Source organism: Mustelus asterias, chromosome 25 (assembly GCF_964213995.1).
Source record: "Mustelus asterias chromosome 25, sMusAst1.hap1.1, whole genome shotgun sequence".
In the NCBI taxonomy this organism is placed as follows: domain Eukaryota; kingdom Metazoa; phylum Chordata; class Chondrichthyes; order Carcharhiniformes; family Triakidae; genus Mustelus; species Mustelus asterias.
In genome coordinates this window covers 45,408,330-45,436,127 of record NC_135825.1, presented here as the reverse complement: position 1 = coordinate 45,436,127, position 27,798 = coordinate 45,408,330, and the positions used below count along the sequence as shown (strand labels likewise).

Genomic DNA, 27,798 nt, shown 5'->3' with positions numbered 1-27,798 from the left:
GTGGAAAACGGGGTCATCGGCCCCGATCCAGACCGTATGCGTCACCTCCTTGAACTTCCCCTACCCACTAGCATCAAGCACTGAGAAGATGTTTAGGCTTCTTCTCGTACTATGCACAGTGGGTCCCCAATTACGCGGACAAAGCCCGTCCGCTCATAAAATCTACCTCTTTTCTCCTGAGAGCAGAGGCTCGCCTAGCCTTTGCAGGGATAAAAGCCGGCATCGCGAAAGCCACGATGCATGCTGTTGATGAGTCCATCCCTTTTCAAGTGGAGAGTGATGCATCTGATTTCGCCCTGGCCGCCACACTTAACCAGGCGGGCAGGCCCGTTGCCTTTTTCTCTCGCACCCTCCAAGGCCCTGAAATTCAGCACTCCTCTGTGGAGAAAGAGGCTCAGGCCATTGTGGAGGTCGTACGGCATTGGCGCCATTATTTGGCTGGCAAACGGTATACCCTGCTCACGGACCAGTGGTCCGTGGCCTTCATGTTCAACAACACGTTAAAGGGAAAAATTAAGAATGATAAAATCTTGAGGTGGAGAATCGAACTCTCCACCTACAACTATGATATCATGTACCGTCCAGGGAAGCTCAATGAGCCCTCAGATGCCCTGTCGCGTGGAACATGTGCCAGTGTGCAGGAGGACCGGTTACAGGCCCTCCACAATGATCTCTGCCATCCGGGGATCACTCGGTTTTTCCATTTTGTAAAGGCTCGGAATCTGCCCTACTCCATAGAGGATGTCAGGTTGATAACTCGAAGCTGCCAGGTTTGTGCAGAGTGCAAGCCGCACTTCTACCGGCCTGACAGGGCACACCTCATTAAGGCCACTCGCCCTTTTGAACAACTGAGTGTCGACTTCAAGAGGCCCCTTCCTTCGACAGATCGGAACGTGTATTTCCTCAACGTGGTTGACGAATACTCCCGATTCCCCTTTGCCATCCCCTGTTCTGACATGTCCTCTGGCACGGTCATCAAAGCCCTGCAGAGTCTTTTTACCCTGTTCGGCTACCCCAGTTATATCCACAGTGATAGGGGTTCATCGTTTATGAGCGACGACTTGAGGCAATACCTGCTCTCTAAGGGAATTGCCTCAAGTAGGACTACGAGTTACAACCCCAGGGTAACGGACAGGTCGAGAGAGAAAACGCTACAGTCTGGAAGGCTGTTTTACTGGTGCTAAGGTCTAGGGGTCTTCCAGTCACCCGTTGGCAAGAGGTACTTTCTGATGCGCTCCATTCAATCCGGTCCCTCCTGTGTACGGCAACCAACGCTACCCTACATGAGCGGATGTTTACCTTCCCTAGGAAGTCTTCCTCTGGGACCTCACTGCCGTCTTGTTTGACGTACTCAGGACTGTCCTCCTGCGGCGGCATGTTAGGGCCCGCAAGTCCGACCCTTTGGTTGAACAGGTCCATCTCCTCCACGCCAACCCTCAATATGCCTATGTGGCATATCCTGACGGGCGAGAGGACACGGTCTTTATCAGAGATCTGGCGCCTGCAGGGGACCTGGAAACCCCCATCACTCCCGCACCCCTGGTTAGGATTCCTTTGCCCATTCTCTCCCCTCCTGACATGGCGCGGGCAGCATCGGGACCTCAACTTAATCCTCTTACTCCCGTGTACAGCTTGCCTGAGTCCAGGAGATTGTCGCCACCTCGAGGTCGACAGGCATGTGAGGAACTGAAGGAGTCAGTGGACACCACCTCGGAGAGAGGGTCGTCACCACGGTCACCAGAACCGGCACTGGAGCCAGTGCTGCGGAGGTCGCAGAGACGGTGCGGACCCCCGATACGGCTGAACTTGTGAACATGTGGACAGTTTGTATTGTCTCCTTACCCCACCGGCCTTTGTTTTTAAAGGAGGGGTGAATGTGGTGAACCATAGATGGTTACCACTATGGGTACTTGTACATATGTTACTCTTGTTACTGTTGGGGTTAGGGTTTGGGTGTTCCACCTGTTATTATTGTTTATGTGGTACACTCCGTTCGGCTCCGCTTTCTTACAGGAGTATAAAGGTCACTGCTACTTCCTAGTAAGGGGAGTAGTGATAGAGATTCTATTGTAAGGGGAATAATGATAGGGGATTCTATTGTAAGGGGAATGGTGATCGGGGATTCTAGCATAAGGGGAATAGTGATAGTGATTCTATTTGTAAGGGGAGTAGTGATAGGGGATTCTATTGTAAAGGGAGTAGTGATAGTGATTTTACTGTAAGGGGAATAGTGATAGTGATTCTATTGTAAGGGGAATAGTGATAGTGATTCTATTGTAAGGGGAATAGTGATAGTGATTCTATTGTAAGGGGAATAGTGATCGGGGATTCTAGCGTAAGGGGAACATATAAAGATATCCGTGGCTGCAGACATGACACCAGGATGGTTTGTTGCCTCCCTGGTGCCAGGGTGACAGAGCAGCTGCAGGACATTCTGAAGGGGGAGGGTGAGAGCTGGCGGTTATGATCTATATTGGTACCAATATAGGTAAGAAGAGAGATGAGGTCCTGAAAGCAGAATATAGTGAGCTAGGAAATAAATTAACAAGCAGGACCTCAAAAGTAGTAATCTCAGGATTACTCCCAGTACCACACCCTAGTGAGAGCAGGAATAGGAGATAGGACCAGATGAATGCATGGCTGGAGAGATAGTGCAGGGATTTGGATTCCTGAGGCATTGAGACCAATTCTGGGGAAGATGGGACTTGTACACGCTGGATGGGTTGCACCCCAGCAGGACTGGGACCAATATCCTCGCAGGGATATTTGCTAGTCCTGTTGGGGAGGGTTTAAACTAGAGTGACAGATGATGGGAACTTGAGCAGGGAGACACAAGAAAAGGAAACAAAGATAGAAATGAAAGACAGAAAAATAGAAAGCATAAGTGGAAGGAAGAGAAAGGACAAGCAGCAAATAGGGCCACTGTACAAAAATTGATATCTAAAAATGTTAAAAAGACAAGTCTATAAGCACTTTATCTGAATGTTTGGATCATTCACAATAACAGAGATGAATTAACAGTGCAAATTGGTGTATACAGCTACAATATGACTGCGATCACAGAGACATGGTTGCAGGGGACCAAGACTAGGAACTGAATATCCAAGGGTACTCAATATTTAGGAAGGACAGTTAATTAAGGATGAATTCTTCCTAGTAAAGAGGATATTGGCTTAGAAAATCTAGATGTAGAATCAGTCTGGGTGGAATTAGTGAGCAGCAAGGGGTGAAAAATATCAATGGAAGTTGTCTATAGGCCTTTAAAGTGCAGTGGAAAGGTAGGAGATGGTATTCAACAGAGAATTAGAGATGAATCTAACAAATGTGCTACAGTAATCATGGGTGACTTTAATTTAGATGTAAACTGGCAAACCAAATTAGCGATAATACCATGGCAGATGAATTTCTGGTGTGTGTATAAGATTTTTTTTAAGACCAGTATGTTGGGGAACCAACTAGAGAACATGCTATCCTTGATTTGGTATTGTGCAATGAGAAAGGGTTAATTAATAATCTTTTGCAGGGAACAGTGAGCGTAACATGATCAAATTCTTCATTAGGATGGTAAGTGAAGAAGTCGAATCTGAAACTGAGGTCCTAAATCTAAACAAAGAAACTATGAAGTTATGATGCATGAGTTGGTTAAGGTAGATTGGCAAACTTCATTAAAAGGCAGTGGATAGGCAATGGCTAATATTACGGAAAAAAAGGTACGTATTGTTACAGTTATATGTTCCTTTCTGGTGCAAAAACACAACACAAAAGCAGCCCAACCCTGCTAACAAAAGAAATTTAAGGAAAGAATTGGATCCAAAGAGGAATCATATAAAGTTGTTAGAAAAAGTGGAAGCTTGAGGATCAGGAGCAGTTCAGAATTCAGGCAAAGAGGACCAAGAGATTGGTTAAGAGGGAAACAATAGAGTATGAGAGTAAACTTGCGAGTAGCATAAAAACAGACTGTAAAAGCTTCTACAAATGTGTAAAAAAGATTAGTGAAGACAATGGTAATTGCTTTAAAGTCCGAAATGGAAGAATTTATAATAGAGAACAAGGAAATTGCACAGTCATTTGTAGAATAAGCAAACCTGATCAAAACACAGTAACATCATTGAAGCATGGAAACACATTAAAACATTTCCTGCCCCTTGGTATTTTTTATATTCACCCACACTGAATTTACTTCCTGCCTTTCCAGACTGAATCCTTCTCATCTCTATCCTTATGCAACTTCTCATCTCTCTCACGATCTTTAGATCAAACTCATTTTTTCTGTTTGTGTCATTAATCTATCTATCTGGATGAAACCAGGCCTTGAGTCCTTGTAGGAGCAAAAGAGTTGAGTTTGGGTAAATTCAAGCCAAGCTGGTTGGTATTGGGGCAAATCTAAGTCCATTTTACTGAACCAAGCAGTAGGAATGGGATGGAAAGCAAGTTCACACATGTTTACTTAAATAAATTATTCAGGAGAGCTGTAAAGTCAGGATTGAGATTGCAGTATCACGAGAAGGAATTTGGTTTCACATAAGCTTAATGGAACAGTGTACTCGGTCTGCTGGTGAACAGGGTGGGACAGGTCTATGGCAGTGGGTGGTGCATTGGAATCCAACAAGGTCGTGTGTTGCTAGGTGCCGGCTCAGACTTGTTCAGGTTGTTTTTTCCAAGGGCAAGGAATCTTGCAGCTTAACTCAATGTTTGCCTGAATGTTGGGGGAGGTGTAAGCTTTGCAGATGTAAAACTTCGGAGAGAAATAGTTTGTGCCACTCTGACGTGGCAGCTGGTTTGATTGAATATTCTGGTCTCCAGCTTTCCAGAAGTGTAGTCAATAATTGGGCAGATCATTTGGAATGTAAAGACCACTGTTGCGATGGTGGTGTAATCATGTTATGTGAGAGCACAATTGTGTATCAGAAATAAATCTAGTAGATTTTGATAGTTTGCTCATTGAAATAAACATTCCCCAAACACAGATTGCTTTGTGTGCTAGGAGAATGCAGGATAAGACATCCAAAACAGAACTAAAAATGCAGATATAGTTTGAATAGTGTAAGTTTGGAAGGTAGCCAACTGCCCCTGCTTCCTGAGAAGAAGTCCCCAAGCAATTCAATGCCATTTGCCAGATGAGGTAACCGCTAGCACCATTCGGGAAACCATTTAATCCAAGTTGAGGAAGTTTAGCAGTGAAATGGAGCTTGAAGAATGTTGCTGTTTCTCATGGAATGGTAATATTTGTAACACACACCTACCCCTGAGCCAGCTGGTTGCTAGGAGAGGATTGCTGTTATTTTTGTTCCTCTTTGTGTTTCCAAAGGCTTTCCTCAGAAAAAACTAAGCGTTGACTCAAAGAATGAGAAGCCATCAGCTCCTCATCTTACTGCCATTAGGGGCAGTCATTGAGCACATGGACAAACGTGAGCTGATCAGAGAGTCAAGGTAGATTTATATGAAGTAAATCATGGCTGATCAAGTTAATTTTAGTTTTGAGGAAGTAACAAATGTGATAGATACAGGGATGAGAAATTTCAACCATTTGGCAGAATTTTGAATTTTGAGTAATGCAATTCCACCCTTTAATTTTTTTCCTGACCTTCAACGCTGCCACAGCTGGGGAGTAATCTCAGAAAATTGGAAAATCTCTGTAGTTAACAAGACCAGAAACAGACTCTGGGGAGCTGCCGTCTATCACAGCAGGAGGGTATGTTCTGCTGTTGGCCACTTGGTGAAACATGGGGTTAAGCAGGCCAGGGATGAGGGCCGGGTGGTGAGTGGTGGTAATGACAAGGGAACAGTGGAGTCAAGTCTTGACTGGTTGAAACTGGCGCCAGTTTTCAGTCGTGGTGGCTTGGCTTCATAAATTTATGCTTTGTTTTTAATCAAAATATCTGTTGCCTTCTGTTGATACTCAATTCAACCAATAGGAATCAACCCTAAAGCTTCAATGGGACACTAAAGCCTGATCCTAAAGCTGATGCTATTGGCAAAGATTTTATGTTCGAGATCCAGACCCAATTGGGGGTCGGATTGTTAGCATAACAGGATCAGCTCTGATGGCAAACATTCACTTCAAGCATTTCAATAGTAGACCCTGTTTCAAAGAATACACATCATTTTATTGAGGAGTCCTTTTGAATGGTGAAGACTTAGTGAAGGATAGGATCAAGGAACAAAGAAATTGGAGAGAAAATCAACAGATACTTGAATAATGACAAGGGAAGGTCTACAAAAGCTATCAAGCGGGTTTTCCTCACTTTGTATTCACTAGGATTGCCCTGAGTCTCCAGGAATGAAAGGTGTATCTCCGGAACATTGCTGCAAGCAAAGCCAGGAGAGAAATTGTAATGGCATGGTAGAGATTGGCTTTTATTTTTCATTTGCTTTGTTTATTAGTTGTAAAAGTAGTGTAGATGGGGATTGGTTGAAGGTTGTCTCACTGACAGTCTGGAATTATCTAATCGTGTTAACAATAATTTGTGTATTTTCTATTGGGCATGATAATGAGCAGACTTTTGCTTCTCTTCACGTTTACATAATTCAATTTAATCATGTTCCGTTGTTAGTATGAACTTCATCCTGTATTACATGCATTAAATGCTGAAATGCAGAGGTCACTTTGGTAGTTTGATACAATTCACTTGGTTCGGTCTGAGCAGTAATAGAGGTAAAGAAAGTGAAAATTGATGTTACTATCCACTTGAAGTTTAATATTCCACATATTTAAAATGCCCCACAAACATTTGCATTTCACTATTGATCATGAAAAGTGCTAAGATTCCTTGTCACAAAAAAATTCACATTTCTTTTGTCTTCAGCCACTGTCATCCCTGTTGATAAGACAATATCTGTGGATGTTGTTTACATGGGCTTTTAGAAGGCATTCAATAAGATTACATACAACAGAGTATTAGAAAAAATAAAGTGCGTGGAATTGGAGGCAACCTATTGAAGTAGGTGCAGGATTTGTTAGGAGATAGTGAAATAGTGAAAAATGGGTGTGCTTCAATTAGAATATAAATAATGGTGTTCCTCAGGGTTTTTTACTGGGAACTTAGTTTTTCATTGTTAAAGGAGTAGAGGGCTGTATTGTGGTGATAATAGATTGGGAGGTACTGAAAATAGATGTAAACAGAAATTTGCACAGGGTCATTATTAATGAGTGGTCAACACTGTAGAAGATGGATTTTTGTGCGGGGAAATGTAGGGGGCGATTTTGAGGTCGCACTCTCCGTCTACAGGAATGGCGGCACATGCTCAAAATCCAGAGAGCGCAATTCGCGCCGGTGAATTTCCAAGTTCTGAGCTTGTCGCCCCCTTGCAGGTGGAGTGGCATGAAACACGCCACGAGACCCCAGGAAGCACTCTCTCTGGGACTCCACCACCCTGCCCCCACCCCACCAGATATTCAGCAGGTGCCAGCATGATGTCATACCATTTACAGGTGCCAACCTGTGCCAAGGGGTGGGCCCAAGTGTGAGCCTCATGGGGGTGGGGGGAGGGTTCATTCAGATTTGCTGTGGGCCGGGGGATGCCGGTGAAGGTCGTTGGGGGTGGGGGGAGGGTGGGTGCCAGCTCCAAATTTGTGGGGGAGGAAAAGGGGCCAATAATTGTGAGGGGGGAGGGGCCAGGGGAGAGAAATGTCGACTCCAATTGGGGGTGGAGAAGGGAGCCTTGCGACTTCTATGGCTGTGGGGGTGGGGAGGTTTACTCAGATTGTGATTGGACCTCCCTTTAAAGATGGCACCCCAATCCCTGTGCAGCCGGGTTTTGCTGGTGTGTTGAGGCCCCGCTCCCCGCATCACCGTGTGAAATGCACCCCCTTGATTTTTTTGGCAGAGTTTTGTAAGATGTGGCGAGAAAACTGACGTGTTTCCCTGGAGAGAAACATGCTGGCTGTCTTGCCAAAAACAACACACTGCTATTTTTTGGTAAGATTCCCCCTGTAAGTATATCCAATTTGAACACGGGAAAGATGCTGATTGGTGAGTGAAGCTGCTTTTGCTGGTGGGAATGGACAGTAAGTGCAGTAAATTTCATTTACACTATAGATAAGAGTAATGGGGAGGATGGGAACAGCTCTGTGGAATTTTCAAACCATTGACCCTTAACACTGCACAAAGCGATTTTACACAGTATTACCCAATGCACGCAGTTAGGAGAAATGAAATCCCCCATTGCCTGGTGACTGGTTCACTACACTTTTATCAGGAAAGGTCTACGTGCTCTCTATAAATGTGTTGTGGATGGAATTTGATTCTTGAGTTCCAGATCGCTGAAGTTGAGTTCTTGGTCGCTGAAGGTGGGGTTGTCCTTTCCTGTGTCAGCTATTCCATCTAATGTCTCCTTGGTGATCTCAGTCTGTGGGCACAAAGAGGAAATGGAGCAAAGTCAGGGGCTAACAGAGAGTCAATACAATACAGTTTCAACCCACTACCTTTGAGAAACACAAATTCCATCTATTCATATAATTTGGAATCTGCCCTACTCATACATATTGCCAGGAATGTCCTCAGGTTCTTTTCCTAAATTGGTCAACAGTTATTTCAGTGTAAATCTGAGTCACATGATGTACCTGGGGTTTCCACTGATCTTCCAGCAAAGTTCAGGTGACCACTTTGGAGAAACGCCAAGGAAGTTTCAGCATATATTTCAGTTTGTAGGAAAATCTGCAGTACCGCTAAGTATCTTGAGGTGGTGGAGAAGCACCAGAAAACAGTCATTGGTGTGCTCAGCAACACCTCCATTGGGTATATGATAGTACTGCAGCTCTACCACATTCATCCTGGAACAGCCTGCCTTTGCTGCCCTCAAGTGGGCAGACTTGCCAAGTACTGTGACATCAACTCATTTTAACTAAATGCATAGTGACAAGGCACAAAGATGCCAGGACTGCTGCTGTCTATTGGGTGCCAGGAGAATTTCCTGAGGGAACACAGGTATGGGGGAGGCCAAGCAGTGGAGCTTTCCTTCAAGATCTTAGGGTCCGTCTATGGTGCCTGTTCCTAACAGTATGTGTGAAGGCCCCCCAGTGCCCTTTGTGTTTACTGGCCAGAATGGGGAGTTGCGGGCAGCTCGTGAGTCTCGCAGGCCTTGGGTTTATGTGCCAGACTTGATACTGTGCATTTTCAATGCTTACCATCATATTAGCCTCACAAGTCTGAAGTTTTAATAATTATGGGAAAAAGTTGCAGTAGGTATCAAATCTGCAGCCATTCTTTAATTTGACTTGTCTCATGACAGCTATTATATCCTCTTGAATTGTGGAAGACCAGACAGTTCATTCCACCCAGAAGACATCTCGGAACACAAGATAGGTTCAGTTAAGGAACCCCCTTGACCCAATCTGCAAGTGTCAATCCAGTCAGTCTACTAACTCAAACACACTAGAGTTCTCCATCATCAGTTTCAGCCTTTTCAGATTCCAGGTGTCTCATGTCAACAAACCTGCGAGAAGTTTATTTCACATGTTGTGCACTCTTCATGGGAAAAAGAAATTCCCAATAAAGGATTCTAAATTTATCTTTTACTATTTTGAGCTGATTTCCCCTTGTCCTACTGTCATGATTTGACTTGGAGCTGTGTTTTGGTGATACTATTTTTAACTGCCTATTATTTGATACATTTCATGTTAAGGATCCCTCTCAGTCATTTCTAGGATAGAAAAAAACAAATTTCTCCAGTCTTTCTAAATTGTCTCTAGTCTCACTCTGAGAACTCTGGCCTGGGTAGATGGAAAGTGGATGCTTGGCCTAGGAGTTGATATCCCAGTGGAGGACACCAATTTGGGTTTTGCTGATGACCAGATTGAAAACTAGTAAAGGCCCCTGGGGAAATCTTTCAGCCAATGTCTGAATCCTGGACACTGGTGCCCAATGGAAAAACCTATGTCCACTGTTCTGTAGCTCAGTCCCCAGACAGATTTTTTCCCGTCTTCCTGTTCAGCTAAGAAAGAACTGATACTTGCCCATTTTGGGTGATTGCTGAGGAAGTCAACCTTAGAGAATGAAGACTGGGTTCAATCAGAATGCAGACTTGAAAAGTGGATTTAACCCACTAACACCGATAGTATGGTGTATCGTGTGTCTGTTATAAAGAGTACTGCAAAATAATTAGTAATCCACTCTCCTCATTAGCCTGTTCATCTATTGTATGAAAAATTAGTGACAAACTAACCCATCCCAGATCTTAATCCTTGCCCTCTCATCCCTTCCCCTCCAGGCTACACTATCATCTGATTGGAGTAAAGGTCAACTCCAGATCACAAGGGACACTATTATTTGTGAGACCAGTGACACTGAAATGAGAGAATATCTAATGTAGTCGTAACACTCCTGAAAGTGGAAAGCACAATTCAGTCTGCCTTTTTGTCCTTGTCAAGTACCTCTGATTGAACACTTTTCTTGGCAAAGTTGAAGCAGCACAGACTCCTTGCTGTGATCAGAAGTTTCTTGTCCACTTTATTCTTCCTCCCTCCTGTGAGAATCAAAAACAAGGTCCACATCAATTCCATGACAGGAACATCAGCTCCAAAAACTCACTGAGAATGAAGAAGTCTGACGTGGCTTCACGACTGATTTTTTTACAGAGCAAACAGCCGATCACAGCCACATCAGCAGCAGCAGGAGCCAAATGATTTGCCTGGTGGGAGAAACTGGCTGAGTAATTCTATTGGACTATCGGAACATCTTCATAAATCTCCTGTGACAGGCCTTTAAAAGAAGTACCACAATAAAAATTTCACAAACATTTTGGGGGTGATCTCACCGTTGCGCTCCCCAACTAATGGGTGAGGCAAGCCAGTAAGATCGCAAGAGAGCCGAGAAATCAGGTTCGCGCCTGGGGCTAGGGGGGCGGTACCCCTTGGGCAGTGCCAGCCTGGCACCCTGGCATTGCCCACAAGGAACCCTGGCACTGCCTATCAGGCACCAGGCTGCTGGCTTCTTCAGCGGGATGAGGCCCTGTCCCCTTCTTACCAGCGTGAATCTCTCTAAGGCACTCTGCGATGCACAGATGTTAGAGATTCATTGAGGTAAGTATACCCAAAAAACAGGCGGGAAATTCTCCCACTTTCCCACCTGTTGGGCACTTTTTTGGGGGGAGAATCCCAGGCAAAATGCTGGAAATGCTCAGCATGTATGGCATCATCTGTTGAGAGAGAAACAGAATTAACATATCAAGTCCAAAGGTCACAGATCAGAAATAAGCCTGCAAGTAAATCACTCGCCCGGCTGTTCAGACCGAGCAAACTGAACTCTTCTGAAACCTTAACTCCTGCTAGGTTTTGTACATTGGGTCCATGAATGGCTCAACTCCAAATATGGAATGCCAGTGTCATTCTCAGAGGGATCTAGTGTGAAGTTTGAAGCTCCAAATTTGCTCCTATTCAGGATGGGTAGCAGTTCATATTTGGACAGGGCTGCCTAAGACAACTTCTCTTCGTTCCATTTTGTTGGTTCTTTATTGCACTGAAATTAAGACCAATGTTTCTGTCTGCATCTTTAAAAGAAAGCATTACCAGTTAATCTGGTATAATTCATATGTATAATAGAGGAAGCACCAACCTGTCAGCAAGCTGATTATGAGGCCAAGAATCAAGACAGTCAAGGTTCCTAATGGGCTCAGGTAAAGATATGAGACTGAATACAATGTGTCTGCAATTGCTGGCCTGAAATTGAAGAAGAGAAGAAGTTTGAAGTTAAGGATTAAAGTATGGCAATGACTATAGGATGTTGTACTGTGAAGCACACTGCCTTATTAATGAAGAAATACATTAATTGAAGAGAGTAATTGGTCCGTTTACTGCTCTTCCAAATGTTGAAACTGGATGAAAGGGATGGACACCAAGCTTTCTGCTGCCTGAAAGTGTCCTACATTTGGACAATCTCACACTATAAACACTGTCCATGACTAAATTGGTCACCTCAATAGAAATAATAATTTTGGGAAATGGAAATTTTCTTAGTAGAGTGAAAAGTTCGGTTGTGAAGGTGGAGATCTGGGATCAGAAACCACCAGTTTAGACAGAGTAACTCACCTTCTGAGTCTACAAAACTGGTCCATAAGGCAAAGGTCAGGAGTGTAATGGAATACTCTTCACTAGCCAAGATGAGTGCAACTCCGACAGTACTCAAGATGCCAACACCATCCAGGACGAAGCAGCCCGCTTGATTGCCACCCCATCCACCACCTTCAACATTCATTCCCTCCACCACTGACACACAGTGGCAGCAGTGTGTACCGTCCACAAGATGCACTGCGTCAACTCATCAGGACTCCTTAGACAGCACCTTACAAAACCAAGACCGCTGGAAGGACAAGGCCAGCGTGGGAACACCACCACGTGAAATTTCCCCTCCAAACCGCACACCATCCTGACTTAGAACTATAATGCTGTTCCTTCACTGTCACTGGGTCAAAATCCTGGAATTCTCTTCTTGGCAGCATGGTGGATGTACCTACACTGACAACACCAGGCCTGGAGTTTTGGCACATGGAGAGGCTTTCTGTCATGTGAGAAATCCAGGAAATGGCTTATAATTCTAAATTCTGTCCCTGAACTTGGCATTTCCCATATTCCAGAGACCAGGACAGGAGTCGAGGTGGGGTTTCTGCCTGCTGATTCATGGATGCAGCTGTCTATTTAAATCACGGCAAAGCCTTTGACAAAGTCCCACATGGGAAACTAATGAAGAAGTAAAAGCGCATGGGATCCAGGGTAACTTGACAAGTTGGATCCAAAACTGGCTTAATGGTAGGAATGATGTGGAGATGCCGGCGTTGGACTGGGGTAAACACAGTAAGAAGTTTAACAACACCAGGTTAAAGTCCAACAGGTTTATTTAGTAGCAAAAGCCACAAGCTTTCGGAGCCTTAAGCTCCTTCTTCAGGTGAGTGGGAATTCTGTTCACAAACAGGGCATAAAAAGACACAAACTCAATTTACAGAATAATGGTTGGAATGTGAGTCTTTACAGCTAATCAAGTCTTATAGGTACAAACGATGTGAGTGGAGAGAGCATTAAGTAAGGTTAAAGAGATGTGTATTGTCTCCAGACAGGACAGCCAGTGAGATTCTGCAAGTCCAGGCAAGCTGTGGGGATTACAGATAGTGTGACATGATCCCAATATCCCGGTTGAGGCCGTCCTCATGTGTGTGGAACTTGGCTATCAGTTTCTGCTCAGCAACTCTGCGCCGTCGTGTGTCGTGAAGACTGCCTTGGAGAACGCTTACCCGAATATCAGAGGCCGAATGCCCGTGACCGCTGAAGTGCCTCCCAACAGGAAGAGAACAGTCTTGCCTGGTGATTGTCGAGCGGTGTTCATTCATCCGTTGTCGCAGCGTCTGCATGGTTTCCCCAATGTACCATGCCTCGGGACATCCTTTCCTGCAGCGTATCAGGTAGACAACGTTGGCCGAGTTGCAAGAGTATGTACCGTGTACCTGGTGGACGGTGTTCTCACGTGAGATGATGGCATCTGTGTCGATGATTCGGCAGGTCTTGCAGAGGTTGCTGTGGCAGGGTTGTGTGGTGTCGTGGTCACTGTTCTCCTGAAGGCTGGGTAGTTTGCTGCGGACAATGGTCTGTTTGAGGTTGTGCGGTTGTTTGAAGGCAAGAAGTGGGGGTGTGGGGATGGCCTTGCAAGACGTTCGTCTTCATCAATGACATGTTGAAGGCTCCAGAGGAGATGCCGTAGCTTCTCCTCTCCGGGGAAGTACTGGACAACGAAGGGTACTCTGTCCACCATGTCCCGTGTTTGTCTTCTGAGGAAGTCGGTGCGGTTTTTCGCTGTGGGGCGTTGGAACTGTCGATCGATGAGTTGAGCGCCATATCCTGTTCTTATGAGGGCATCTTTCAGCGTCTGGAGGTGTCTGTTGCGATCCTCCTCATCCGAGCAGATCCTGTGTATACGGAGGGCTTGTCCGTAGGGGATGGCTTCTTTAACATGTTTAGGGTGGAAGCTGGAGAAGTGGAGCATTGTGAGGTTATCCGTGGGCTTGCGGTACAGTGAGATGCTGAGGTGACCGTCCTTAATGGAGATGCGTGTGTCCACTAGATACATCGATGACATTTTCATCCTTTGGACACATGGTGAACAGTCACTGAAACAACTATATGATGACATCAACAAGTTCCACCCCCCACCATCAGACTCACCATGGACTACTCTCCGGAATCGGTTGCATTCTTGGACACACGCATCTCCATTAAGGATGGTCACCTCAGCACCTCACTGTACTGCAAACCCACGGATAACCTCACGATGCTCCACTTCTCCAGCTTCCATCCTAAACACGTTAAAGAAGCCATCCCCTACGGACAAGCCCTCCGAATACACAGGATCTGCTCGGATGAGGAGGATCGCAACAGACACCTCCAGACGCTGAAAGATGCCCTCGTAAGAACAGGATATGGCGTTCGACTCATCGATCGACAGTTCCAACGTCCCACAGCGAAAAACCACACCGACCTCCTCAGGAGACAAACACGGGACACGGTGGACAGAGTACCCTTCGTCGTCCAGTACTTCCCCGGAGTGGAGAAGCTACGGCATCTCCTCCGGAGCCTTCAACATGTCATTGATGAAGACGAACATCTTGCCAAGGCCATCCCCACACCCCCACTTCTTGCCTTCAAACAACCGCACAACCTCAAACAGACCATTGTCCGCAGCAAACTACCCAGCCTTCAGGAGAACAGTGACCACGACACCACACAACCCTGCCACAGCAACCTCTGCAAGACGTGCCGGATCATCGACACAGATGCCATCATCTCACGTGAGAACACCATCCACCAGGTACACGGTACATACTCTTGCAACTCGGCCAACATTGTCTACCTGATACGCTGCAGGAAAGGATGTCCCGAGGCATGGTACATTGAGGAAACCATGCAGACGCTGCGACAACGGATGAATGAACACCGCTCGACAATCACCAGGTAAGACTGTTCTCTTCCTGTTGGGGAGCACTTCAGCGGTCACGGGCATTCGGCCTCTGATATTCGGGTAAGCGTTCTCCAAGGCAGCCTTCACGACCCACGACAGCGCAGAGTTGCTGAGCAGAAACTGATAGCCAAGTTCCGCACACATGAGGACGGCCTCAACCGGGATATTGGGTTCATGTCACACTATCTGTAATCCCCACAGCTTGCCTGGACATGCAGAATCTCACTGGCTGTCCTGTCTGGAGACAATACACATCTCTTTAACCTGTCTTAATGCTCTCTCCACTCACATTGTTTGTACCTTTAAGACTTGATTAGCTTTAAGTATTCGCATTCCAACCATTATTCTGTAAATTGAGTTTGTGTCTTTTTATGCCCTGTTTGTGAACAGAATTCCCACTCACCTGAAGAAGGAGCTTAAGGCTCTGAAAGCTTGTGGCTTTTGCTACCAAATAAACCTGTTGGACTTTAACCTGGTGTTGTTAGACTTCTTACTTAATGGTAGGAGACAGAGGGTGGTGATAGAAGGCTGTTTGTGTGACTGGAGGCTGGTGTCCAATGGCATAACACAGGTTCCTTATTGTTCATGATATATATGAACGATGTTGATGAGCGTGTGGGGGAGATGAGAAGTAAGTATGTGGATGACAAGAAGATTGGCAGGTGGTTAATAGTGGGGAAGAAGTTCTCAGGCTGCAGGAAGATATAAACGGGTTGGTCAGATGGGCAGATCAGGGGCAGATGCAATTTAACCCTGAAAAGTGTGAGGTGATGCACTTTGGAAGGAGTAACAAGACAAGGGACAGTGAATGGCAGGACACTCGGAAGCTCAGAGGAACAGAGGGACCTGAAGGTGCTTGTCCACAGATCCCTGAAGGTGGCAGGACAGATTAATAGGTATTTAAGAAGGAAAATGGAACACTTGCCTTTATCAGTTGTGGCATAGATTATAAGAGTTGGGAGGTTATGTTGGAGCTGAACAAAACTTTGGTTGGGCCACAGCTGGACAACTGTGTGCAGCTCTGGTCAACTCACTATAGGGAGGATGTGATTGCACTGGAAAGAGTGTGGAGTCGATTCATCGGGACGTTGCCTGGGATGGTGCGTTTGAGCGATGAAGAGAGACTGAATAGGCTGGGGTTGGTTTCTTTAGAGCAGAGAAGGTTGAGGGGGACATGATTGAGGCTATGGGTATTGGGCTGGGGGGCAATGACTTGGCATACAGGGAGCCATGCTGGTTTGGTGCGGAGCATGGGTTGGCATATGTTGGAATAGATTGGGCATAGGGAGTGATGAGGGGAGAGGGATGGAGAATGTTTTTTGTTTTATTATTTTTTATGCATTTAAGCACAATGCTGGGACATAGTGACAAGCTTTATCCCAGCCCACCTTTGCGCCCTACAGTTTGCACATTTGTCCCAGGATTGTCCGTTCTGTCTCTTGTTCCAGCCTGTTCCAGCCATCCCCTAACTGAAGATGCAATCTGCGGGCAGACATTTTTAAATGTCCAATTCCCTGAACTAGGAAATCTCCTGACTCTTCAAACCCAATCAAGGGACAAAGATCTGGGCCAAAATGTTTGGAGAGGTGGAAGGAGAGGGGATTTCAGGGGGGAGGGGATTCTCCAGACCCGCTAACTCCCAGTGAGTATCACGATGGCCGGAGAAATGGGTGTGGGCAAAAAAAATCGGGTTTGGCGCCCGCATCACGATGCTCCCAGCCCATCCTGCCAGCCCCAATTCAAATTAACTTCATTAAATATAACTGGTGGGCTTGAAGCCCAATTCAAATACCTCCTGTTATTCATCAGCCTACCTAGCAGGAGCTACAGTGCATGAGCTTTTGTGTAGATCCACACAAGTGAAGACTTGGCATGTTGGACCTAGAGGGTTGAGGAAGCACCTCCCCCTCAGAAATAAGAGAAACCATTCCCAAGACCACCCCCCCCCCCCCCACCACCCCCCCCATCCCCCAACCCCTCGCAAACCACGCAGGCATTACGTTTATCAGACCCATCCCCCCCACTCAGACCTCCTCACACAGCCACCTTCCCCCTTAAAGCCCCCCACACAGCCCCCCTTTCCCTTCAGCCACCTCTACACAGCCTCCCCCCCTTCCCCCTCAGACCCCTCACTCAGCCTCCCTTCACGTCGCACACCTTGTCAGTGTCACCAGTGCATTGACACCCTACTGCCCCCCTGGTCTGTCACCTTGGGCCCCAAGGGGGCTTGAGGAGATAGATTCCATGGCCATTTGCCCCTCTGCTGTTGCCAGGCTGCAGAAGATGGATCCTTCAAGGGTCCTGGTGGCTGGGTGGGCTAAAGTATTGACCTCACCACTCTCTGAATGGATGGGGGTGTCATAGCTGACTACCCCTTCTAGCCCTGGTAGATGTGAAGATCACTCCTGGCATGGTATTTCATGCAGCCCTGTGATCAATGGTTGCATTCTAAGCGGCCATGTCACTTTAATCTCCATGCCCCCCGGTCACCTGGCTGGATTTTAAAACATTGCAGCACTCCATTCTGTAGCAGAGATTTTCCTTTCTCCCTGTCAGAAGCTGCAGGTGTGAGCAGACCCCTTTGAAGTCCTCTGCCAGAGAGGAGATTTCAATTTCACCTGATGGGGAGGTGGGTTCCTTTCTGCACAGCTATGCACTCAGCCCCAATGTACACACACGGCTTTGATTTGATGTTTCTTCGGCTTCCTAGCAAGCTGAAATCTTTGAAACTCTCTCCATTGCATTTGAAGTCTTTGTTAGAACATAGAACATAGAACATTACAGCACAGAACAGGCCCTTCGGCCCACGATGTTGTGCCGACCTTCATCTGAAACCAAGATCAAGCTATCCCACTCCCTACCATCCTGGTGTGCTCCATGTGCCTATCCAATAACCGCTTAAATGTTCCTAAAGTGTCTGACTCCACTATCACTGCAGGCAGTCCATTCCACACCCCAACCACTCTCTGCGTGAAGAACCTACCTCTGATATCCTTCCTATATCTCCCACCACGAACCCTATAGTTATGCCCCCTTGTAATAGCTCCATCCACCCGAGGAAATAGTCTTTGAACGTTCACTCGATCTATCCCCTTCATCATTTTATAAACCTCTATTAAGTCTCCCCTCAATCTCCTCCGCTCCAGAGAGAACAGCCCTAGCTCCCTCAACCTTTCCTCATAAGACCGACACTCCAAACCAGGCAGCATCCTGGTAAATCTCCTCTGCACTCTTTCCAGCGCTTCCACATCCTTCTTATAGTGAGGTGACCAGAACTGCACGCAATATTCCAAATGCGGTCTCACCAAGGTCCTGTACAGTTGCAGCATAACCCCACGGCTCTTAAACTCCAACCCCCTGTTAATAAAAGCTAACACACTATATGCCTTCTTCACAGCTCTATCCACTTGAGTGGCAACCTTTAGAGATCTGTGGATATGAACCCCAAGATCTCTCTGTTCCTCCACAGTCTTCAGAACCCTACCTTTGACCCTGTAATCCACATTTAAATTAGTCCTACCAAAATGAATCACCTCACATTTATCAGGGTTAAACTCCATTTGCCATTTTTCAGCCCAGCTTTGCATCCTATCTATGTCTCTTTGCAGCCTACAACACCCCTCCACCTCATCCACTACTCCACCAATCTTGGTGTCATCAGCAAATTTACTGATCCACCCTTCAGCCCCCTCCTCTAAGTCATTAATAAAAATCACAAAGAGCAGAGGACCAAGCACCGATCCCTGCGGCACTCCGCTAGCAACCTGCCTCCAGTCCGAAAATTTTCCATCCGCCACCACCCTCTGTCTTCGATCAGATAGCCAGTTACCTATCCAATCGGCCAACTTTCCCTCTATCCCACACCTCCTTACTTTCATCATAAGCCGACCATGGGGGACCTTATCAAACGCCTTACTAAAATCCATGTATATGACATCAACCGCCCTACCTTCATCAATACACCTAGTTACCTCCTCAAAAAATTCTATCAAATTTGTGAGGCACGATTTGCCCTTCACAAATCCGTGCTGACTATCCCGGATTAATCCGCATCTTTCTAAATGGTCGTAAATCCCATCCCTAAGGACCTTTTCCATCAATTTACCAACCACCGAAGTCAGACTAACCGGTCTATAATTACCAGGGTCATTTCTATTCCCTTTCTTAAACAGAGGAACAACATTTGCCACTCTCCAGTCCTCTGGCACCATCCCCGTGGACAGCGAGGACCCAAAGATCAAAGCCAAAGGCTCTGCAATCTCATCCCTCGCCTCCCAAAGAATCCTAGGATACATTTCATCAGGCCCAGGGGACTTATCGACCTTCAGTTTATTCAAAACTGCCAATACATCCTCCCTCCGAACATCTATTTCCTCCAGCCTATTAGCCTGTAACACCTTCTCTTCCTGAAAAACATGGCCCCTCTCCTTGGTGAACACTGAAGAAAAGTGTTCATTCATCACCTCGCCTATCTCTACTGATTCCATACACAAGTTCCCACCACTGTCCTTGACCGGCCCTAACCTCACCCTGGTCATTCTTTTATTCCTCACATAAGAGTAAAAAGCCTTGGGGTTTTCCTTGATCCGACCCGCCAAGGACTTCTCATGTCCCCTCCTAGCTCTCCTCAGCCCCTTTTTCAGCTCATTCCTTGCTAACTTGCTAACTTGTTCTGTAACAAATTCATCACGCAGTGCCTCGTAAAAGATTCAACTGCCAGCTCAATCGATTTCTATCATCCTCCAGCCACTTGTGTTTGTTTCATTTCCCTTTGTGGTTGAATGCACCTCAAGTACCCCATTGTTCCTGGCTGCAATGTTGACAGAGCCTAAACCTGATTGACAATTAAGTGGGTGATGAGACGGGAAAAGGAGGCTGAATGGGAAGTTTGAGGGGGGAAGGGGGCTTGAGTGGGGGTCTGAGAAGAGGAGTCGAGTCAGGTCACACTCATGCCTGCATGGTTTGGGGGAGGGGTGTAACCCATTATTTGTGTGTGGAGGGGAGGATGCCTCTCTTTGGTGAGGGGTTGGTAGTGTTCCCCTGGTTAGTGGGGAGAAGGGGCACCATTTTTTTTTTGTTGGGGCGGGGGGGGGGGGAGGGGTGTCTGTCTCCAAGCAAGGAGATCTTTAAAATTGGCACCCGGTCTCAGAATAGAACAGCGGGGCTGGCCAACGGGTTCCTCAAAATGAGCTTATTAGCATATGAATGCCACCTGACAGATGCTGCCAACACCTGTTTTCCCACCGGCTTGGGCACTTAGACCCAATTCGGGAGAATCGCGGCCTCAGAGTTTAGGGCTTAGGAAACTGAAGGTGCTGCTACCAAGGGTGAAATAATTAAAATCAGAGATGCTCAAAAAGCCAGAATTAAATGATTAGATTGCAGACATCTTGGCAGGTTCAGGAGCTGGAGGAGATTGAACAGATGTGGAGGGGCAAGGCTACGGAGGCATTTGAATATGAAGATGAGAATTTTCAAATCAAAAAATGGAGCCAGTGTAGGTCAGTGAACACGGGGTGGGGGAGGGGGGGCGTGGGGGGTGGGACTTGGTGTGAGTTAAGACATGGACAGCTGAGTTTTGGATGACATCAATTAATGGAAGTGGAATGGGAGACTACCTGGGGTATGTTGGAACAGGCAGGTCTGTAAGTTTTCAGCATCAGATGACAGAGGCAAATTTGAGGTGAGGTTGTGAAGTTTAAAATGGGTGGACTTTGTGATGGTGTTGACATGTGGTCAGAAAATGTGGTAGTTATGAGCATGTGCATGAGCAGTGAGACGGAGACCAAATGAATAGCAAATTAAGTTCATGTGGAAATTTGGTGCACGGGGGAAAGGTGCTTTAAGTAAGATTTATTGCAATTCGTAGAGTGTTAGTTGGATTTATCAGTGGAACAAAGAACAAAGAAAACAAAGAAAATTACAGCACAGGAACAGGCCCTTCGGCCTTCCAAGCCTGCACCGACCATGTTGCCCATCTGAACTGAAACCCCCTACCCTTCCGGGGACCATATCCCTCTATTCCATCCTATTCATGTATTTGTCTAAACTCACTATCGTATCTGCTTCCACTACCTCCCCCGGTAGTGAGTTCCAGGCATCCACCACCCTCTGTGTAAAAAAAACTTGCCTCGTACATCTCCTTTAAACATTGCCCCTCACACCTTAAACTTATGCCCCCTAGTAATTGACTCTTCCACCCTGGGAAAAAGCTTCTGACTACTGGTAAAGCCTATCAATAGTTTATTAAGTTAGGACAAATAAATTTAATACAAGTAAAACAAAGTAAAATAAAATATGTCAGTGAAGTGTAGTAAAGACATGGTAGGCAACGTGGTCACATAGAATGCATGTCCTGTAGTATGTGGGAAGTTGTGGATGTTGCTGTTGTCCTAGACAACCACATGTGAATGAAGTGTCATCAGCTTCAGAAATTTGAGTTTTGAGTTTTGGAGTACGAGCAGCTGCTGGAATCACCGCGCACATCCACAAGGCTGAGAACTATGTGTATAGCACATTCAGAAGGATGGTCACGCTGCAGGTTAAGAGCATGGAGGCAGAAAGGGAATGGGTGACCGCCACACACTCTAAGAGAATTAGGGAGGTAGTGTAGGAGTCCCCTGAGGTCCCGCTCACTTATTAGTTTTCCGTTTTGGATGTTGGTGAGGGCATTAGTTCCTCAGAGGAATGCAGTCAGAGCCAAGTTTATGGCACCTCGGGCAGCTCAGCTGTACAGGAGTGGAGGAAGAAAAGGGGAAAAGCAGTAGTGATAGAGGATTAGTTAGTTAGAGGAACATATCGGCATTTTTGTGGCCATAGATGTGACTCCAGTATGGTATGTTGTCTCCCTGGTGCCAGGGTCAAGGATGTCAAGGAACAGCTGCAGTACATTCTTCTCGGGAAGGGTGATGAGCCAGAGGTCATGGCCTGCGTTGGTCACAACGACTTAGGTAGGTAAGGTAATGAGGTTCTGAAAGCAGATTTGATTGAACTGGGAAGACACTCCAAAGATATGTGGGTTAGGTTGATTGGCCATGCTAAATTGCCATTTAATGTCAGGGAGACTAGCAGGGTAAACACATGGGGTTATGGGGATAGAGCCTGGTCGGTGTGGTCGGTGCAGACTCGATGGGCCGAATGGCCCCCTTCTGCATTGTAGGATTCTATGATTCTATGATAGGAAGGAAATTGAAAATCAGGACCTATAAAGCAGTAATCTCAGGATTACTCCCAGTCCCATGTGTCAGTGAACATACAAATAAGAGAACTGAATGATTAAACATGTTGCTGGAAAGCTGGTATAGGAGGGAGGGTGTCAGATTTCCAAGGCATTCAAACTAGTTTCAGGAAAGGTGCCAGGGTCAAGGATGTCAATGAATGGCTGCTGTACATTCTTCTTGGGGAGGGTGATTCCAGGAAAGGTTGGGCAATTATGATGGCCTACAGGAGTGGGATGATGTCTTCGCAGGGAGATTTGCTAGTGCTGTTGGGGAGAGTTTAAACTAGATTGGCAAGGGAACCTGAAGGCAAATTTGGAGCAGGGACCAGGAAATAGAAAATTAGTGAGTGACTCTGAAAGGCAGAAGAGACACAGGTTAAAAAGCATACAGCACAGGGATTTGACAGTGTTAAGGAGTATATATGTTGGTGGGGTTGTGGATAGTCTGGAGGGATGTCAGAAGTTACAGAGGGACATAGATAGGATGCAAGACTGGGCAGACAAGTGGCAGATGGACTTCAACCCAGATAAATGCGTCGTGGTCCATTTTGGTAGGACAAATGGGATGAAGGAGTACAATATAAAGGGAAAGACTCTTAGTACGGTAGAGGATCAGAAGGACGTTGGGGTCCGGGTCCATAGGACTCTAAAATCGGCCCCGCAGGTGGAGGAGGTGGTTAAGAAGGTGTATGGTGTGCTGGCCTTTATCAATGGAGGGATTGAGTTTAGGAGTCCGGGGATAATGATGCAGCTATACAAGACCCTCGTCAGACCCCACTTGGAGTACTGTGCTCAGTTCTGGTCGCCTCACTATATGAAGGATGTGGAAAAGATTGAAAGGGTGCAGAGGAGATTTACAAGGATGTTGCCTGGATTGAGTGGCATGCCTTATGAGGATAGGCTGAGGGAGCTTGGTCTTTTCTCCTTGGAGAGACGTAGGATGAGAGGAGACCTAATAGAGGTATATAAGATGTTGAGAGGCATAGATCGGGTGGACTCTCGGAGGCTTTTTCCCAGGGTGGAAATGTCTGCTACGAGAGGACACGGGTTTAAGGTGCTGGGGAGTAGGTACAGGGGAGATGTTCGGGGGAAGTTTTTCACACAGAGGGTGGTGGGCGATTGGAATCGGCTGCCGTCAGTGGTGGTGGAGGCAAACTCAATAGGGTCTTTTAAGAGACTCCTGGATGAGTACATGGAGCTTAATAGGATGGAGGGTTATAGGTAGGTCTAGAAGGTAGGGATGTGTTTGGCACAACTTGTGGGCCGAAGGGCCTGTTTGTGCTGTAGTTTTCTATGTTCTATGTTCTATATGTATGTGCGATGAGTAGAGCAAACAAAGGGCGGCACGGTAGCACAGTGGTTAGCACTGCTGTTTCACAGCTCCAGGGACCTGGGTTCGATTCCCGGCTTGGGTCACTGTCTGGGTGGAGTTTGCACATTCTCCTCGTGTCTGCGTGGGTTTCCTCCGGGTGCTCCGGTTTCCTCCCACAGTCCAAAGATGTGTGGGTTAGGTTGATTGGCCATGCTAAAATTGCCCCTTAGTGTCCTGGGATGCGTAGATTAGAGGGATTAGCGAGTAAAAATATATGGGGGTAGGGCCTGGGTGGGATTGTGGTCGGTGCAGAATCGATGGGCCGAGTGGCCTCTTTCTGTACTGTAAGGTTTCTATGAAAGCTGATGAGCTGAGGGCAGTATGATAGACACATGGCAGTATGATAGACACATGGCAGTATGATAGACACATGGCAGTATGATATAATCACTAATACGCAAACCTAGGTTAAAGGGAGACAAAAATGGCAGCTCAACATCCCTGGATGTAGAATTTTCAGGCAGGATAAAGAAGGGGATAAGAATGGTGGAGTTGTAGCATTGCTGGTTAAAGAATCAAATACAGCTGTGAAGAGGGATGATGTACAAAATGAAGCATCAAATTAGACCATATGGATTGATCAGAAATAAAAAAGGAACAGCCAAACTGTTAGGAGTGTACTATAGATGCCTAGATAGTGGATGGGTGTTAAAAGAATAAATATGGAAACAAATTTCTGAGTGCAAATCAACAGGGCAGTAATCATTGGGGACTTCAACTATCTGACTATCAATTGGGTTACACACAGTGCAAGGGCATAGTGCTCACAAAGTTCTTGATTCACATTCATAGAATAGAATCATAGAACCCAAAGAGAAAATGCTGGAAAATCTCAGCAGGTCTGGCAGCATCTGTAGAAAAGAAAAGAGCTGATGTTTTGAGTCCAGACGACCCTTTGTCAAAGCTAAAAGGCAAAGAAAATGGGAGATATTTATACTGCAGAGTGAGGGAATGAAAGATGAGTCATAGCCACAGAAACCAGGGGAAAAGGCTGCTAATGGCAGCCCATAGAGAGAATAAAGGGTGTGAATGGCCAAATGACAGAGAAACTGTAAGCTGTGAGAGATGGAGATGTTGGGGGAGGGGGGGTGGAATGGGACAGAGGTAGAATGTAAAAAAGGGTAAGCGGGGGTGGGGGGGGAAGAAGTAGGGGGAAGGAAAGAGTGGAGGGGGGGGGGAAGAAAAATGAAGAAAGACCAGAAAGAAATAACAGGTGGAGAACAGTAAAAAATAAAATAAAATAGAATGAAAACAAAGTTGTCGAGGTGGGGTAGAGCAAATCATCTGAAGTTGTTGAATTCGATATTGAGATTGGAAAGTTGTGATGTGCCTATCCGGAAGATGAGATGCCGTTCCTCCAGTTTGCGTTGAGCTTCACTGGAACATTGCAGCAAGCCAAGGACAGACATGTGTGCATGAGAGCAGGATCGTGTGTTAAAATGGCAAGCAACTGGAAAGTCAGGGTCCTGATTGCGCACAAAGTGCTCAGCAAAGCGATCACCCAGTCTACGCTTGGTCTCTCCGATATAGAGGAGACCACATTGGGAGCAGCGAATGCAATAGATCCAATTGAAAGAGATGCAAGTGAAACGCTGCTTAACCTGGAATGAAGGTTTTGGACCTTGGATGGTGAACATGGAAGAGGTAAAGGGGCAGGTGTTACACCTTCTGTCATTGCATGGGAAGGTGCAATTGGTGACGGGAGAGGTGTTGGGTATAGTGGAGTAGTGGACTCAGTTATCCCGGAGGGGATGGTCTCTGCGGAATCCTGACAGAGGAAGTGAAGGGAAGATGTGTTTAGTGGTGGCATCACCCTGGAGTTGGCGAAAATGGCGGAAGATTATGCTTTGCATGCAGAGGCTGGTGGGGTGAAATGTGAGAACAAGGGGACTCTATCCTTGTTCTGGGAAGGAGGGGAGGGGGTGAGGGTCGTGGCGCGGGAGATGGACCGCACGCTGTTGAGGGCCCTGTCGACAACTATAGGTGGGAAACCACGGTTGAGGAAAAAGGAGCACATATTAGAAGCACCTCTTTGGAAAGTGGCATCATCGGAACAAATGCGACAGAGGCGAAGGAGCTGAGAGAAAGGGATGGAGTCCTTGCAGGATGTGGGGTGTGAAGAGCTGTAGTCCAGATAGCTGTGGGAATCAGTGGGTTTGTAATGGATATTGGTAGATAGTCTATTGCCGGAAATGGAGACAAAAAGGTCAAGGAAGGGAAGGCAAGTGTCTGAGATGGACCAGGTGAAGGTGATGGAGGGGTGGAAGCTGGAAGTGAAGTTGATGAATTTTTCGAGGTCTGGATGAGAGCACCAAAATAGTCATCGATGTACCGGTAAAGGAATTGTGGGAGGGGACCTGGGTAGGCCTGGAACAAGGAATGTTCCACATACCCCATTAAAAAGACAAGTGTAGCTGGGACTCATGTGGGTACCCATTGCTACTCCTTTGATTTGGAGAAAGTGGGATGAGTTAAAGGAGAAGTTGTTGAGAGATAGAACGAGGTCAGCCAGGTGGAGGAGAATCGTGGTGGATGGGAATTGCTCAGGCAGGCCTCTTTTCAAGAAAGAAGTGAAGAGCTCTCAGGCCGTCCTGGTGTGGGATGGAGGTGTAGAGAGATTGCACATCCATGGTGAATAGGAGGCGGTTAGGGCCTGCGAACTGGAAGCTGTCAATATGATGCAGGGCATCAGAGGAATCCCGGATGTAGGTGGGGAGGGAATGGACCAGAGGAGTGAGGATGGAGTCAAGGTAAGAGGAAATAAGTTCAGTGGGGCAGGAGCATGCTGACACAATGGGTTTACCAAGACAGTCCTTTTTGTGCATTTTGGGAAGTAGGTAGAAGTGGGTTGTCCGGGGTTGGGAGACTCTGAGATTGGAAGCTGTGGGGGGAAGGCATCCGGAGGAAATCCGGTGACAGTGTTGGAGATGATGGCTTGATGTTCAGTGGTGTGGTCATGGTCCAGGGGGAGATAGGAGGAAGTATCTGAGAGTTGGGGCTCAGCCTCTGTGAGGTACAGGTCAGTACTCCAGATGACAACAGCACCCCCTTTGTTGGCAGGTTTGATGACAATGTCAGGGTTGGACCTGAGGGAGCAAAGAGCGGAAAGTCTGGAAGGAGAGAGGTTGGAATGGGTTGGGGGGGGGGGGGGGGTAGGGGGCAGAAAAATTGAGATGGCCAATGTCCCGTCGACAGTTCCCAATGAAAAGATCAAGGGCAGGTAATTGTCCCAGTGGTGGTGCCCAATTGGAGGCAGAATGTTGGAGGCACGTGAAAGGATCTGTGGAAGGGGGGAAAGACTCCTGCCCAAAGAAGTAGAATCATAGAATCCCTACAGTGCCGAAGAAGACCATTCAGCCCATCAAGCCTGCACTGACAACAATCCTATCCAGGCCCTAACTCCTAATTCAGAAAAGGTCTATCAGAAAGTACACAGTAGCATCTGCATTGACGCAGACAATGTGGGCGGGGTTCTCAGTCAGGACTTTGTCTTCACTAAGGAGAGAGATGATGCAGACATTCTAGTTAAAAAGGAGAGTGAAATTTTAGATACAATAAGAGAGGAAGTACTGGAGGGACTGGCATCTTTGAAGGTGGCTAAATCAGCAGGGCCGATTGGATTGTGTCCCAGGCTCTTAAAGGAAGCCAGGGAAGAAATAGCAATGCTCTGAGGATCATTTTCCAGTCCTCACTACATACGGGTGAGGCTGCAGAGGATTGAAGCTCTATAAATGTTGTACCATTATTTTAAAAGGGTGCGAAGATAGCCACAAAACTCTGGGCCAGTCAGTCTGACTAGCCTAGCCTAGAGCAAGTTACTGGCAACAATTCTGAAAGACAGCATAAACTGTCAGTTAGAAAAGCACGGATTCATCAGAGATAATTAGCATGGTTTTGTTTGGAGAAGATTGTGTTTTACTAACTTAATTAGATATTTTGAGGCAGTAACAAGGAGGATTGACAAGGGTAGTATAATGGATGTTGTCTTCATGGATTATAGTAAATCTTTTGACAAGATCCACATGGGAAACTGGTCAGAAAAGTGAAATCCCGCTGGATACAGGGGAAGGTCATGAGTTGGATACTCAGCGACAGGAAACAAAGGTCATGGTCGATGGATGTTTCTGCAAATGGAAAGCGGTTTCCACAGGGCTCAGTCTTGGGGCTCTTGTATATATTAATAATTTAGACTTAAAGATGGGACACATGATTCGGAAATTTGTAAGTGACATAAAAATTAGTTGTATAATTGATAGTGAAGAGGATAC

General features: G+C 46.4%; 1 protein-coding gene across 4 annotated transcripts in view; it reads right to left on the bottom strand.

Moving 5' to 3' along the window:
* Positions 1 to 5,319: 5,319 nt before the first annotated feature.
* Positions 5,320 to 27,798, bottom strand: part of LOC144511943 (sodium-coupled monocarboxylate transporter 1-like) — a 673,058-nt gene continuing 650,579 nt past the window's right edge. For all 4 annotated transcript variants that reach the window (XM_078242431.1, XM_078242429.1, XM_078242427.1 and 1 more), the window contains 3 exons: positions 11,553 to 11,656; positions 10,373 to 10,464; positions 5,320 to 8,349 (listed from right to left, as the gene is read on the bottom strand). In XM_078242431.1, coding sequence (XP_078098557.1) covers positions 8,218 to 8,349; positions 10,373 to 10,464; positions 11,553 to 11,656 — 328 coding nt within the window. In that variant the 3' untranslated portion in view covers positions 5,320 to 8,217. The remainder of the gene's footprint in view (positions 8,350 to 10,372; positions 10,465 to 11,552; positions 11,657 to 27,798) is intronic.